We start from the raw sequence: 12882 nt of genomic DNA on the forward strand, positions 1-12882 counted from the left end.
AGGTCTCTGGGCAAGCAAGCAGTATTTGGTCTGCTGCTTGCTTTCCTTTTTCCACCAGGGATGTTGTAATCATAAAAGTCAGAATAACAGCATATCCCCAAACTCAACAGCTATTGTGGCCTGAGCACAGCTGAAATCTAGTAGTTTTTCCTGTATAGCTCCAGAGTTAAGTCTTCTGCCTCTATGTCTGCCACTCATAATTCAGGTTCTGCCTTTGCTTCAGAATGTGAGCAGAAGAATCCTCATTTGATGCTAATGTAGTCATGATTGAAACTCATTTAGGGAAAGGATTTCTATATTAAGCTGTGGGGCTGCTTCTCCCCAGTCCCTCCCTAACAATTCATTGTGTGGACTTCTCTCATCTAAAAGGTTGGTGGCTTTTGCTTGGGATCAGTGCTCTCTCTATTTATGTCCTTGCTGGTTTCTGAACACATTCCTGTTGCGTTAAGACTTGAAAGATTTGTAGATGTATGATGTTCAGGCACAGGATGCTAAGAGCTTAAGAGCTTATGTTACTATTCTTAGTTTGTAAATTGTCCTTTTGATACCATCTTGTTTTCTTTTGTAGGTATAAATAAAACACTTGACAATAAGGTGTGAGATTTTTATTGCTTAAAAAATTCTGACTACAGGCCAGTGACAGTCTCTTATGAGTTTTTATTGGCTTCAAGACCATGTTGATTGACTAACACCTTAGCACCTAAAAATGTGCAAGGTGGGGTGGGATTAATTGTTCTTAGTGCGAAAACTTGAGTCATGAAGCAACAAGACAGTACCTAGTAGGTAAAGCCTGGGGTATTTGTTTCCTCATAACATTTCCCACCTGTCATATCACCTCTGTATCTTGACTCCCTAAACTTGATGGTCTCCTACCTGGAAAGTAAAATTAATCACAACAGTACACTCCTGATACTTAGGACTGTCTGTGATCTTCATTTGGGGCTTTTGCCTTATACACAGCAGGGTATATTTCCAGATTGGGATTGGCTGTTCCTTAGCATGAGTCTCACACTAGGGCCTTAGAGAGTAATAGTTGACTTGATCCATTCATGGGTTAAACACCTAAGGTTTTTTATGAAGGTCCAGTTAACATTGTGAGGGTACCATACTTATGTAATTGGCCCAAGGTTTAATTACCTCTATGAGGGAGATACTGATGAGAAGGTCTTCTAGATAGAATGATCAGCACTTTGCTGAATTCCACACTAAGCATTTTTCTGACTTCAGTTTTAACATTTGGTCTCAGTCATGTAAAAGTCACCCAGGAGAACACTTCAAATAGTTTGCTTCGTGTCCATGTTAAGGTGTAGGTGTAGAACATCTTTGAGGACCTTCAAATTGGCATTGGAAGACTTAACTTCTTTCCTTTAAGGACTAGAAGAAAATGACTGAAATTAGTATCTCGTGAAAGGACTCTTTTATAACTTTGTGCATAATCTTAGTATCTAATGCCTATTTCACAGTATGTATTCAGATGTTAAAGCCAAGGGGAAACATCTCTGCAGGTTAACTACAGGTTCACTGACCCCCATCTTGGACACTGATGCCACCACTCCCTCTCTTGGCAGGCCATGAGTCTAGCAGTTGTCCTCAATTTCTTTATTTCACACCTCACACCCAGTGCACTGACAGTTCCTATCAACTCCACTCTCGAGAAAGGTCCCTATCTCTTTCCACTGATGACCACCTCCTGGACAATTCCAACTGCTCCATAACATCTCCCTGCTTTGGCTGCTGTTTACCCTACACAGCAGCTGGTGGATTGATTTTCAGATGACCCCAATTGCTGCCGTTTGTGGTTAGAATGCAACGTGACTGACTTACCCTGACATAACTGAGGCCCTAGGTGACTAATCTTCATTGACCTGCCATATCTAGGTTTACAGTTGACAGTACTAGCCTTTTTGTCCTTTTATCATACCAAGCTGGTTCCTGCCTTGGGGCTTACACATAAGCTGTTCTCTCTCGAGCGTATTTGTCCTATATTTTCCTAACCCAAGTATTTTGTCACATGTTATCTCAGCTGTCTTCCCGGTACACTGCATAATACCTAAAATATCCTACTGGTCTGTATTTTTTTTCATGGCACAGAGTTTCCTGAAAACATTTGTCTTCCCATGTTAGAATGTAAGCACCATGAGGGGCACACAGACATGCCTCTGTTCTCTTCCGTATCCCCTCCAACACTGACTGCATTGGTAACTGAGTGCCAGCAACACTGTTCTCGCAGCACCTACCTTTGGTCACATACAAGTAGAAGAAGTCACAGTAGAAGATGGTTTGTACTACCCCAGACACCACTGCAATCTGGTCATAGAAATTCTCAGTCTGGTACCGCCTGATCCAGTTAGCCAAGTAGAGGGCCCGGTATAGCCCAAGAAAGAACAGGTAATGAGTAGTAATGGTCTCAGCCTCTCCAGTCTTGCTGATCATGAAGAGCTGGGGCAGGATGGCCACTGATTCCAGGTAGATAGAGAAAGTCCAGAGGATCTGAGCCAAAGAGAAGTAGCCAGAGGAGGCTGATCAAGAAGGGGCCATCTTTAGAATTTAGTTACTAAAATAATGTTTATTGGAGAGAATACAGTGAAGCACTAGTTCACCATTTATTCAGGTCTTATTTATTTGCTGCTCTGCGTGGCTTGCAGAACCTCAGTTCCCCAGCCAGGGATTGAACCCGGGCCACGGCAGTGAAAGCCAGAATCCTAACCATTAGTCCACCAGGGAACTCCCAGAATCATGTTCTTGAAATTTTTAAATATTTTCATCAGTGTATCATTCCATCCCTTTCTTTGTACATAAAAAATATTTTTAAGAGATTCAAGCATACTGCTGTTTTCACAAGCATGAACATTGCCATAGAACATATTTTTTAATTGGAGAATTCTGTCATACAAACTTGCTTTAATTGAGGCTGTGGTTTCTCAAAATGGAATCGATGAACACCACCATCAGAATCTCCTCAAATGCTTGTTGCCCCAAAGATTCTTGGGTCAGAGGCCAGACCTGAGCTGAAATCTGGGTCTGGACTGTGCTCTAATATCCACTAATCACCAGTTGGACAGAGGGTCTTAGTCTTTTTGCGGTACGCGGGCCTCACTGTTGTGGCCTCTTCCGTTGCGGAGCACAGGCTCCGGAAGCGCAGGCTCAGCGGCCAAGGCTAACGGGCCCAGCCACTCTACGGCATGTGGGATCCTCCCGGACCGGGGCACAAACCCGTGTCCCCTGCATCAGCAGGTGGACTCTCAACCACTGCGCCACCAGGGAAGCCAGAGGGTCTTAGTCTTAAGTGGTGCTGTGATGCCTGCTTTGTTTATGAACACGAGTATTTAGATGTGTCCATTTTCAAGAGGAGCACTGTCAATAGCTTATTGGCAATTTCTAAACTTATAACAATACAAGAGTAACGGCCATGGTTGTGGCAGAAAGGTAGCCCAGACGTTACCAAGGGTCCAGAGGTAAGGACTTTAGGGAGTGTATTTACCTTTGGGAATTAGTACTCTGGGTCCCTTCCCTTACCTCCAGAGGAGTGAAACTGTAGTTTTCAAGGAAGGAGAGGCCAATGACTGGGACCAGAAGAAACTCCAGGCGGAATGTGTCATTCTCACTGTCAAATGTTTTCCGGAATTTCCCATAGATCATGTACACCGTGACATAGGCACAGAGGAGAAAAACCACCTAAAAAGGGAGAGAGACACATGGGAATCGATAAAGTCATTTCCCAACCTATTTGCTGGGCTTCAAAGCCACCCTGAGTTGGGACCTACCAAACCCAAGGGCTAGTGTTCTGCCTTAAGGTGGAAAAGGTGAAGTGTGCTTGCACATTTCTCTTGGGCCAATGAACCTAGAATCTGAAGCTAATGACCTTTTTGTTAAGTAACTCCATGCTTCTAACTGGGACTGATAGTGCTACCATGAAGACTCAAAGGTGCCCAGGCGTCCTCTCACTGTGGAATGTTAGGCAAAAAAAAAAAAAACCAGAATTGGTCTTTGTCGGGGGACTTAGTGGCATTCCATGGCTCTTTATTTATTTTTAATTTATTTTATTTATTTTTGGCTGCATTGGGTCTTCGTTGCTGCGTGCGGGCTTTCTCTAGCTGTGGCGAGTGGGGGCTACTCTTCGTTGCAGTTCGGGGGCCTCTCGTTGGCGGTGGCTTCTCTTGTTGCAGAGCACAGGCTCTAGGTGTGCGGGCTTCAGGAGTTGTGGCTCGAGGGCTCCAGAGCACAGGCTCAGTAGTTGTGGTGCACGGGCTTAGTTGCTCCGCGGCATGTGGGATCTTCCCAGACCAGGGCTCAAACCCGTGTCCCCTGCATTGGCAGGCGGATTCTTAACCACTGCACCACCAGGGAAGCCCCCAGGGCTCTTAAAGCCTCAACTTCCTGGATCTGCATCAGTGACTTGAGAGCATTCTTCCACAAAGACTTGAATCACTTGACCATCAATCCTTCAGAAAAGTGCTCTTTTTCTAACTACAGTAGCTGTCCTCCAGCATATAATGGTTTTATGATCTGGCCTCTAACATAGGCCAGAGGCTCTCAAACTTGAATGTGCATCAAAATCATATAGATGGCTGCCCCTTCCCCTGCCCCCAGAGTTTCTGATTTAGTAGGTTTGAGCGAGCCTGAGAATTTTGCGTTTCTAGCAAGTTCATACGTGATACTGCTCTGCTGGTCCAGGACACTAGCCTAGAAAACTAATGTTTGCACTTCAAAACTCAGGTTACTTCCTCAGTCTTTTCTCACCAGAACGAGGCACACATGCTCTGTGTCACCATACCCCCATGTAAAGATACTCATTGCTGCTTGTGAGCACATGTTCTGTAAATGTCTGTGCACCAGTCTGTCTCCCCTAGGAGAGGAGATTCCATAAGTGGGTCCATGCCCTGTCCACCTCTGAATCTAACTCAGGGACCAGCACAAAACAAATGCTGGAATGAGTGAATGAATCAATGAAATGGAGATCACTTCTTCATTTCACAAATTTGGAAACTGGCCTCTTTGAGGATCCGAGACCTCATTCAGCCATGGCAAGGGCTGGGTTTACAATCCCTGCCAGGACTGCCCAAGTCAGACCCTTGGGCAGAGAAATAAACTAAGCAGGTGGTGTTTGCTACTTCTGTGTTGGATTTAAGGAGACAACGATTTCAGGACCTCAGACTGTAGTTCACACTGAGTTCAACACCGCACGAGTAACAGCATCCTCCATTCCACCAATCCCAGGAACAGTATGCCCAGAATCCCAAAGGGACATCCTTGATATAGAGAAAGAGGACTCACTTTCGGTTAAATATCTTCTGGGTGCTAGGTACATTACACAGATTATCTCATGTCATCTTCACAATAGCCCTGCAAGATAGGTAGGATTCCTCCCACGTAGCTTTTTTTTCCTTAAAAACAGGACTCCTGTTAGACAATGTGCCCAACTAAAAACTAATTTCCCAGCCTCCTTTGCAGATAAGGATGGTCAGTGACATGCAGATGGAAGTCACTGGAAAGCTCTTTAAAAAGGGCTTACCCGGCTGACAGGCACCCTATTGCTCTTTCTCCCCTTCCTCCTCCTTCCTGTCCTGAATGTGATGTGATGGTAGGAGCTCTAGCACCTATTTTGTGACTCTGAGGCAAACCTGAGGACAGATATCACATTCAGGACTAGCTATATCATTTGCAGGGCTTCTTGTTAAAAAATAAGTATTTCAAAATGGCAACAGCAAAGCATTAAACCAAGCATAAGGCCCTTCTGAGCAACTGCACAGGTAACAAGCTCAAGTGCTGGTTAAACTAAAGCTGGCAGAGCAGAAAGTTAAAAGGAATGGCATCCCAGCCCTAGACTACGCACTTCCAGATTTTGTGTTATGAATGAGATAAAAATAAATCCTTACCTTATTAAAATAACTCAAGTCTCTGTTACCAGCATCCAAACCGTTACATCCCACTTTACTGACTCTGAAACCTGAGCTCCTTCCACTAAACTGTGTTGTATGGTTGGTTAAAATCTCAGAAAATGTCTCATCCCAACCAAACCTCACAGCTATGGCCCAGGGCTGAGAGATGCTCAGGTTTCTCCGTCTATAAAACAGGACCAAGCTTCAAAGCAACAGCTTCCCATGGCAAAACCGAATCCAAACTGTTCACCTGGATCATCTGCCCTCACCCAGCCCTCTATCGGTACCCCTACCACCAGCAGGTAGCCCTCACCTGCTGAGCTCCCACCATGCCTGCCTTCTGTCTGTCCTTTGAATACACCAAGCTTGTTCCTGTCTTGGGGGTCTTTGCATCAGCTATTCCATCTGCTTAGAATGCTCCTCCTCTGAGCTTCATTCCTTGTGTCACTCAGATCTCAGCTTACACGTCACCTCTTTGGAGAGGCCCTTCCTGATGACACTCCCTAAATAGCTCCCTAAATAGCTTCTCTATCATGTAACCCTGTTTTTAAAACTTCTTTCGTTATAATTGAAGGAAACATCGTCCTATTTTACTTATTTGCATAGCCTTATCCCTAACCAGTTTTTCTTACTTGTTTTATTATCTGTCTCCCCAGTTAGAATGTAGGTTCTGTGAGTATAGGCGCCTCATATATCTCCTTCAGATACCTAGCTCACAGTAGGTGCTCAATAAATAATTGTTAGATAAATGGACGAATAAGTTCTCTGAAAGCTCAGGGTACCGTGTTTGATTTTTTGCTTATTTTTTAACCATTATAATAGCTAACCTTTACTGAGTTTTTAATATATGACAGCTATTGTGTATTTACATTTATTACCTCGTTTAACTTTCACAACAAAATCCTCTGAGGTAAGTACACCTATTCTTCATTTTGTAGAGGAGGAAACCAAGGTGCACAGAGGCCAGAAGCCTTGCCCAAGCCCAGGTCCCACAGCTGCTAACAGCAAAGCCAGGATTCAAATCCAGGTCTGCCTGGCTCCACAGCCTGAGTCCCCAAGTATACTGTCTCACCGTCTGGGGGGTGCTTGGCAGCCCCCCACCATGGCTGCCCATCTCCCTTACCTTCATTACTGTGTTGTAGATGGAGATGAAGTTGGTGAACAGGTCCAGGTACCTGGTGGTGAAGACGAGAGCGAAAAGGATCTGGCTCTTCCCGGAGATGCCTGTAGCCGGATGGGGACAGGAGATAATAAGAACACAGACAGCCAGGCTCACACACACTCGAGAAGCCCAGAGCCTGAGTTGGAAAGGCCTCCAGAGTGTCCACTTCATAATGACACCCTGTCCAGGACACTGTCACCCTCAGAGGGCCAGGAAACACCCCTTCCCATTGGGTCACTTGAGTCTATTACTCTCATTAGGCTGTAATCTGTCACTCAGTCTCCAAATCAAGACATGAACACCAAGTTCCCAGGGCCCCTGTGCGCGCCTGCCTTGGTTCCTGCTCTGGGGAGGGCGTGGGGATGGGGGGAGTCAGGCTCACAGTGGGTGTCAAGGCTCCTCTTTGCTCTACCCCCAGGGTTCCACTGACAATCCCCAGAGCTCCATCTTTTGGAGAACAACTCACCAACTCTACAAGGTGCTGATTCACCAGGGAGACCACAGCAGGTGGAGGAAGGCACAGGGCCAGGGGAGCATTCTATTTTATTTTTCCAAATTTTAAAGATTAAAAAAGCTTTTTTTCTAGTTATAAAAGTTATGACTATTTTTACTCATTGTAAAACAAAAACCAGATAATACATAGAGATGTAAATTAAAAAGCAACAATCACCTGAATCCCAAAGTCTGAGTGTGCGATCTTCCAGATCTTTGTTGGTGCACACATACAGCACATATGTGCACACATATGACACATATGGACACATCAAGTTGACAAAACTGGGTTCGTACTTTCCATGCTATTTCCTCATCTGCTTTGGTCTCTTTAAACTTTTTATTTTGAAACAATTTTAGATTTACAGAAGAGTTGTAAAGACAGTACAGAGAGTCCTACCCTTCACCCAGCTTCCCCTAATGGTAACACCGTGCATAATCACGGAACATCTGCCAAAACGAAGAAACTGACATTGGTATAGCACTACTGACTGAACTCCAGACTTTTCACGTTTTCCCGCTGATGCCCTTTTTCTGTTCCAGGTTCTAATCCAGGAATCGAGGCTACATTTAGCCATCATGCTCCTTAGTCCACTTTTGCCCACTTTGATACTTCGTGGAGGTGGTTCCTGGGTATGAAAGCAAGCAGCTGCCCTGCTTCCCATTTCTCTTGCCCCATTAAGCCCACAGCAGTCTGAATACTTCACCAAACCACTCCCATGGTCCCTGATGCCCACGTTTCTGCATCCAAACGTCAACTCTATCTCACCAACCCAACCCCTCAAGGGCCAGCTGAGCACTCCGTCTCTCCCAACCACACCTTTCTCCAGGTTTCTGTGACTGTCCACACTGCTGGCTTCTCACCTCCTCTGGCCACTCCTGTCCTCCGCAACACCTAATCCTCAGAGGGCTACCTCTCTTCTCCCTCTGTCCCTTTGCCATCCCATCCCACACACAAGGGACCCTCTGGCTCCAGACTCTCCTTGGATCTCTGACCTATATATTCCTGCCTGACTAAATCCACCATCTCCCCTTGAACCCCCTCCTTCTCCTGTCTTCTGTCCTCCTTCTGCCACCATCATCCCCTTTGTGCTCAAGGTAGAAAACCAAGAGCCATCCTTGAGCCTCTCTCACCGTTGTCCCCTCACCCCTGGATTTTATTCTAACTGTGATGGATCTACTGGGGAGTTTGACACCAAGAAGTGACATTACCGGATTCAGGGTTTGATTCCTTTGTACGCCTGATCTGTGCCTTTTCTAATTATTCCTCTGGTGAGGGACATTTTGGGGAGAGGGGACAATTCTAACGACTGAGGATGAACACCGCTGAAGCCCCTGATATTCTGGAGAGGGCTGGGTCCACTTGCCAGCTTTCCTACCAGCATGGCAACCCTGAGCCTCATACTCCTCATCTGTAAAATGGGGCAGGACTGACGTGAGGACTGAATAGGATTCAATGAGAAGCCGAGTGCCTCCCTGGGGGTCTGGCAGTGGGGCTGGCTGTGGGTGAAGGAGCCCCCTGGGGGAGGGGGTCCGAGTCCAGGAGGCAATACTGATCCAGCTCAGAGCTATGCCTTTCGTTATGCCATATCCCTGAGCCCTCACTGAGGTCTGGCCAGGGGGCTCCTCAGCCCCATTCAGGAGGGTCCAGGCGGCTCTAGTGGGGGATGCTTGGCTACCCCCTCACTCGGCCTTTCCCCACTCCTCCCCTCTTTCCTGCCAGCCTGCCAGGCCCCTGGGCTTCACTCACATTTTCCTTACCTCTTTGGGAGCCCTGGAGGTCTTGAGCACAATGCTTTTTTCACACTGTTTTGAAAGCAGTGAATAATTTCCACCAAAGCAAGCTGCGCATGGAGACCCCAGGACACAGAGGGAAACAGGAGCCAGTACCTGGCCAGAGTCCCTCAGGGGACCCACTGGCCAGGTACAGACCTCCTGCCATTTGACAGATGGGAAAACTGAGGCCCAAGGTTACACAGTGAGTCCGTGGCAGAGCAAGGATGAAGCTCCAGTCTCCTGCCTTCGGGGCTGGGTCACAGGGGTGTCACACCAGGCCCTGCTCCTCGGGGCTGACGGCTGGCATCCAGGAACCTCACCCCCTCCGTTCTCAACCAGGCCTGTGCTGATTCCTCTCCGCACACACACAGGCCCCACTGCTCACCTGCCCTTTCCTTTTCCCATAGCACTTGGCTTCCCTGACAAACCGTATCGTTTACTCGGTTGCTACCACTGTAGCTGGTTGGCGGTCTCCCACTGATAGATTCAGCTCCACCAGGCCGGGATCTCTGCCTGTTGCCCGGTTATATCCCAGGTGCCTGGTACAATGCCTGGCAGAGTGGGATGGGGAACAGAGCCCCCTCCTGGTCACGGCTGCTCACCCCATCCAGGGCCCTCCAGTGGCAGGGACAGGTCCAACCTAGATTCTTCCTCTCACTGGAGCCTCTCTCAGGGCTCCTGGCCCACTTCCCCTGAGTGGGAACCTGAGGGCCCGTGAGTGCCCATTTCCCTGGAGACCCCAAACCCGAATGGCCTCCAGGTCTGGCATCACTCCCTCCGCAATGACCCTCACACCGGCACCCACCTCTCCCCCCAACCAAGCCCCCTTGGCCGGCAGCCTCCACGACGCGCTCTGCTTCCTCTCTCAGCCTCCGCACACAGCTTCCAGGGGCCCCTCCGAGTCCCTGCCCTGCTCCCGAACCTTCCTTGGCTCCCAGTCCCAACTCCCTACTTGACAGACAAGGCCCTTTCACATATGACCACCCACCCCCCTGGACTCACCTCCCTCCTGGACCACCCCGAAATCGGGCTGCTCACCATTCCTGGGACATGCCCTGCCCTCTGTGACACGACACACCCTTCCTGGGTGACACCCTGCCTGTCTTCCAGGACCCAGCACAGAGCTGCTCCCTCCATGAAGCCTCCAGGGGTCCACTCTGCCTCCTTGGCGCCCACAAGGAGCCTGGGCACCTCTCTGTATCCCCTCACCCCAGTGCCAAGCACAGGGCAGGCGCCTCCAGGACACCAGTGGACAAAGATGGCTGCAGGCAGCTCGGGCAGCCTCTTAATACACTGGGTCTGTTTGGCCACCACCAGTCCAGCCTTGAAACTTCTCCAACCGCCTAGCAGGGCGGCCAGACTGCTGGGCAAAAGGGGGACCCCCTCCCGCCCTCCCTGCGCTTCTGCTCATAGGCGGCTCCATGCCCACCTGGGCCTGGCTGGTGCCCCTCCTGCCACATCATAGCCGCCTGAGGCACAGGCTGGGGAGGAAAGAGGGCCCAACTTGGGGGGAGGGGGGAAGTCTGGGAGGGGGAGGGGATAGTGGTGGGGGCAGGAAAAGAGAAGACCTTGAGGGTCTGGAGCCGCTTCCTCCTTCTCTCCCGCGCCCCGGTCCCCACCCTGGGTGGGGGCAGACAGAACAATGGGCCCCAAGGGATGCTGCTCCTGGGCAGCAAAGGGGGTGTCACCTCCTCCTTATCCCCCTCCTCTTCCAACTAGCAGTGGCAACGCCAAGCAGGGGAGAGAGGGGATCGGTCAATGGAGGCGCAAGCCCATCCTCCCTCCGTAACTTCCGCGGGTCCTTTTTCTGTGATATGGTACAATTTTAAGTTTTCTTTAGAAGCCGAGCTGCGCAAAAACAGTTTCAAGCACCCCCAAGCCGAAGTCCCTACCCTCAACAGACATTCAGGAGACTCCCCGTAAGCCCTGCAGCAGGGGCGTGGGGCTGGCGTGGGGCTGGCCCTCCGGCCCCGGGGCCCCACCTCCCGCCCGGAGCGCCCCTCACCCGTGCAGCACTTGGAGCGCCAGATCTTCCCCAGGAGCAAGATCATGGCCAGGAGGTGGCTCAGGTCGCCCAGGATACGAAACACGTTCATGGTCCGGCCCGCTCTCAGCCAACTCCTGGGAAACTTTCTGGCGGGCGAGGCGGCTGCCACGTCCCCGGCCCCGGCCTCTGGGTCCCGCGCCCCTGCCCGCGCCCCCGAGCTCCGCGCTCCCGCCCGGGCGCAGCCGCTCCACCAGCGCGCTCTTGGCGGGGCGGTGACGTGGCCGAGCCTGCCGCCGTGCCAGGGAGCCAGGAAGCGCCGCCGCCCGAGATCCCGAGATCCCGCCTCCCGGCCCGGCCCAGCCCAGCGCCGCAGCTCCCGGGGCGGGGCGGCTCCGCGGGCTGGGGGGCTTCCGGCCTGGGCCAGCCTCCCGCGGCCGGGGCCCGACCCCGCGCCGCCCGGGCCGCTCTGTGTCTGCGAGGTGCCTGCCACGTCGCGTCCGCGCCCCCACCCCCCATACCCGGAGAAGGGTCCGCCGGGAGTCCGGGACTCTGCCTCCTCTGCTCGGAACCTGGGGTCCTACCGCACGTGACCGTGGGCAAGCCACTGGGTCCCTCTCTCTGCCTCGGTTCCCTCATCTGTACGCAGGGCTAAGAAGACCCGTGCTGGTGTGAAGTGGGGTCCCGCGTGCCACTGCTTGGCATGAGCTCAGCAGGTTGGAAGCCCCCCCATAAATGGTGACCCACTGCTATTGTCATCATCAGCCTGGGGTTGGAACTCCTCGGGTGGGGAGAAGAGCTGGAGCTGGGTTCCCCACCCTCTCACCTGTTAATTTGAAGAGCCGCCTTGTCCTGACCTGGCCTGTTGGACAATGGTAACCAAAGACTCTCTGGTTGGGAGTCAGGCTGACCTTGGTTCCAGCCTGGGTGCTGAGAGACTTCCTCTCTCTTGGCCTCAGTTTTTTCATCTGTAAAATAGGGTCACTGTGAGCATGGAAGAGGTCAGGTCTCTCAGGGAGATCCAGGATCCTCCCTAGTGTCTCCCCCTTCTTGGTGTGACAAGATGTTAAACAGGAGCACAGGCCAAAAGGGCTGGGGAGTATTGGCCAGCAAGCTGGGAGGGGTGTGGGGAGAAGGACCAACTGTGGGCAGGAGTCCTGTCAGTGCTGCGTGGCCAGAGCCGGTCAGACACACTCTCTGGGCCTTGGTCTCTGCATCTGTAATAGTGGATCACGTGTGCTAAGGGCCATTATCACCGCTGCCCTTTTGACCCCTGTAGCCCCTTCTCCCACTCAGGACCTTCATCTCTCCCTAAATTACTGGCTTCCTTTCTGTGGCCCCCCTCGGCATCACAGACAGCCAGAGAGGCTTTGCCATGATGAAGTCTGTCACTCCTCTACTTGTGACCCTTCCATGGCCCCCTCACCATGACTCCCAGGGCAAGGCAGTCTTTTGAGACTCAAAATGTGGTCCAAGGACCAGCAGCATCTGTATTGCCCGCTGGGAATGCAGAATCTCGGACCCCACCCCAGACCAATTGAATCAGAATCTGTTGTTAAACAAGATCCCTGCATGATTTGTGTGCACAC

General features: G+C 50.7%; 1 protein-coding gene across 1 annotated transcript; it reads right to left on the reverse strand.

Annotated features, from left to right (window-relative positions):
* Positions 1 to 590: 590 nt before the first annotated feature.
* KDELR3 (KDEL endoplasmic reticulum protein retention receptor 3) lies at positions 591 to 11587 on the reverse strand. Its single transcript, XM_060113811.1, has 5 exons — positions 11315 to 11587; positions 7003 to 7103; positions 3517 to 3675; positions 2238 to 2490; positions 591 to 1374 (listed from the first exon to the last, which is right to left on the reverse strand). The coding sequence occupies exons 1-5, from the start codon at positions 11403 to 11405 to the stop codon at positions 1334 to 1336; spliced, it is 645 nt and encodes a 214-aa protein (XP_059969794.1). The 5' UTR covers positions 11406 to 11587; the 3' UTR covers positions 591 to 1333.
* Between the last annotated feature and the right edge of the window lie 1295 nt (positions 11588 to 12882).

This window comes from Mesoplodon densirostris, chromosome 11, assembly GCF_025265405.1.
Source record: "Mesoplodon densirostris isolate mMesDen1 chromosome 11, mMesDen1 primary haplotype, whole genome shotgun sequence".
Classification (NCBI taxonomy): Eukaryota; Metazoa; Chordata; class Mammalia; order Artiodactyla; family Ziphiidae; genus Mesoplodon; species Mesoplodon densirostris.

Coding starts and splice junctions, on each gene's coding strand:
- KDELR3 (XM_060113811.1), bottom strand. CDS start 11,405: ATGAACGTGTTTCGTATCCTGGGCGACCTGAGCCACCTCCTGGCCATG. Junction 3,676..7,002: donor TCTACAACACAGTAATGAAG/GTAAGGGAGATG, acceptor CTCCCTTTTTAG/GTGGTTTTTCTCCTCTGTGC. Junction 1,375..2,237: donor CTACTTGTATGTGACCAAAG/GTAGGTGCTGCG, acceptor ATTTTCTTCTAG/TCCTTAAAGGAAAGAAGTTA.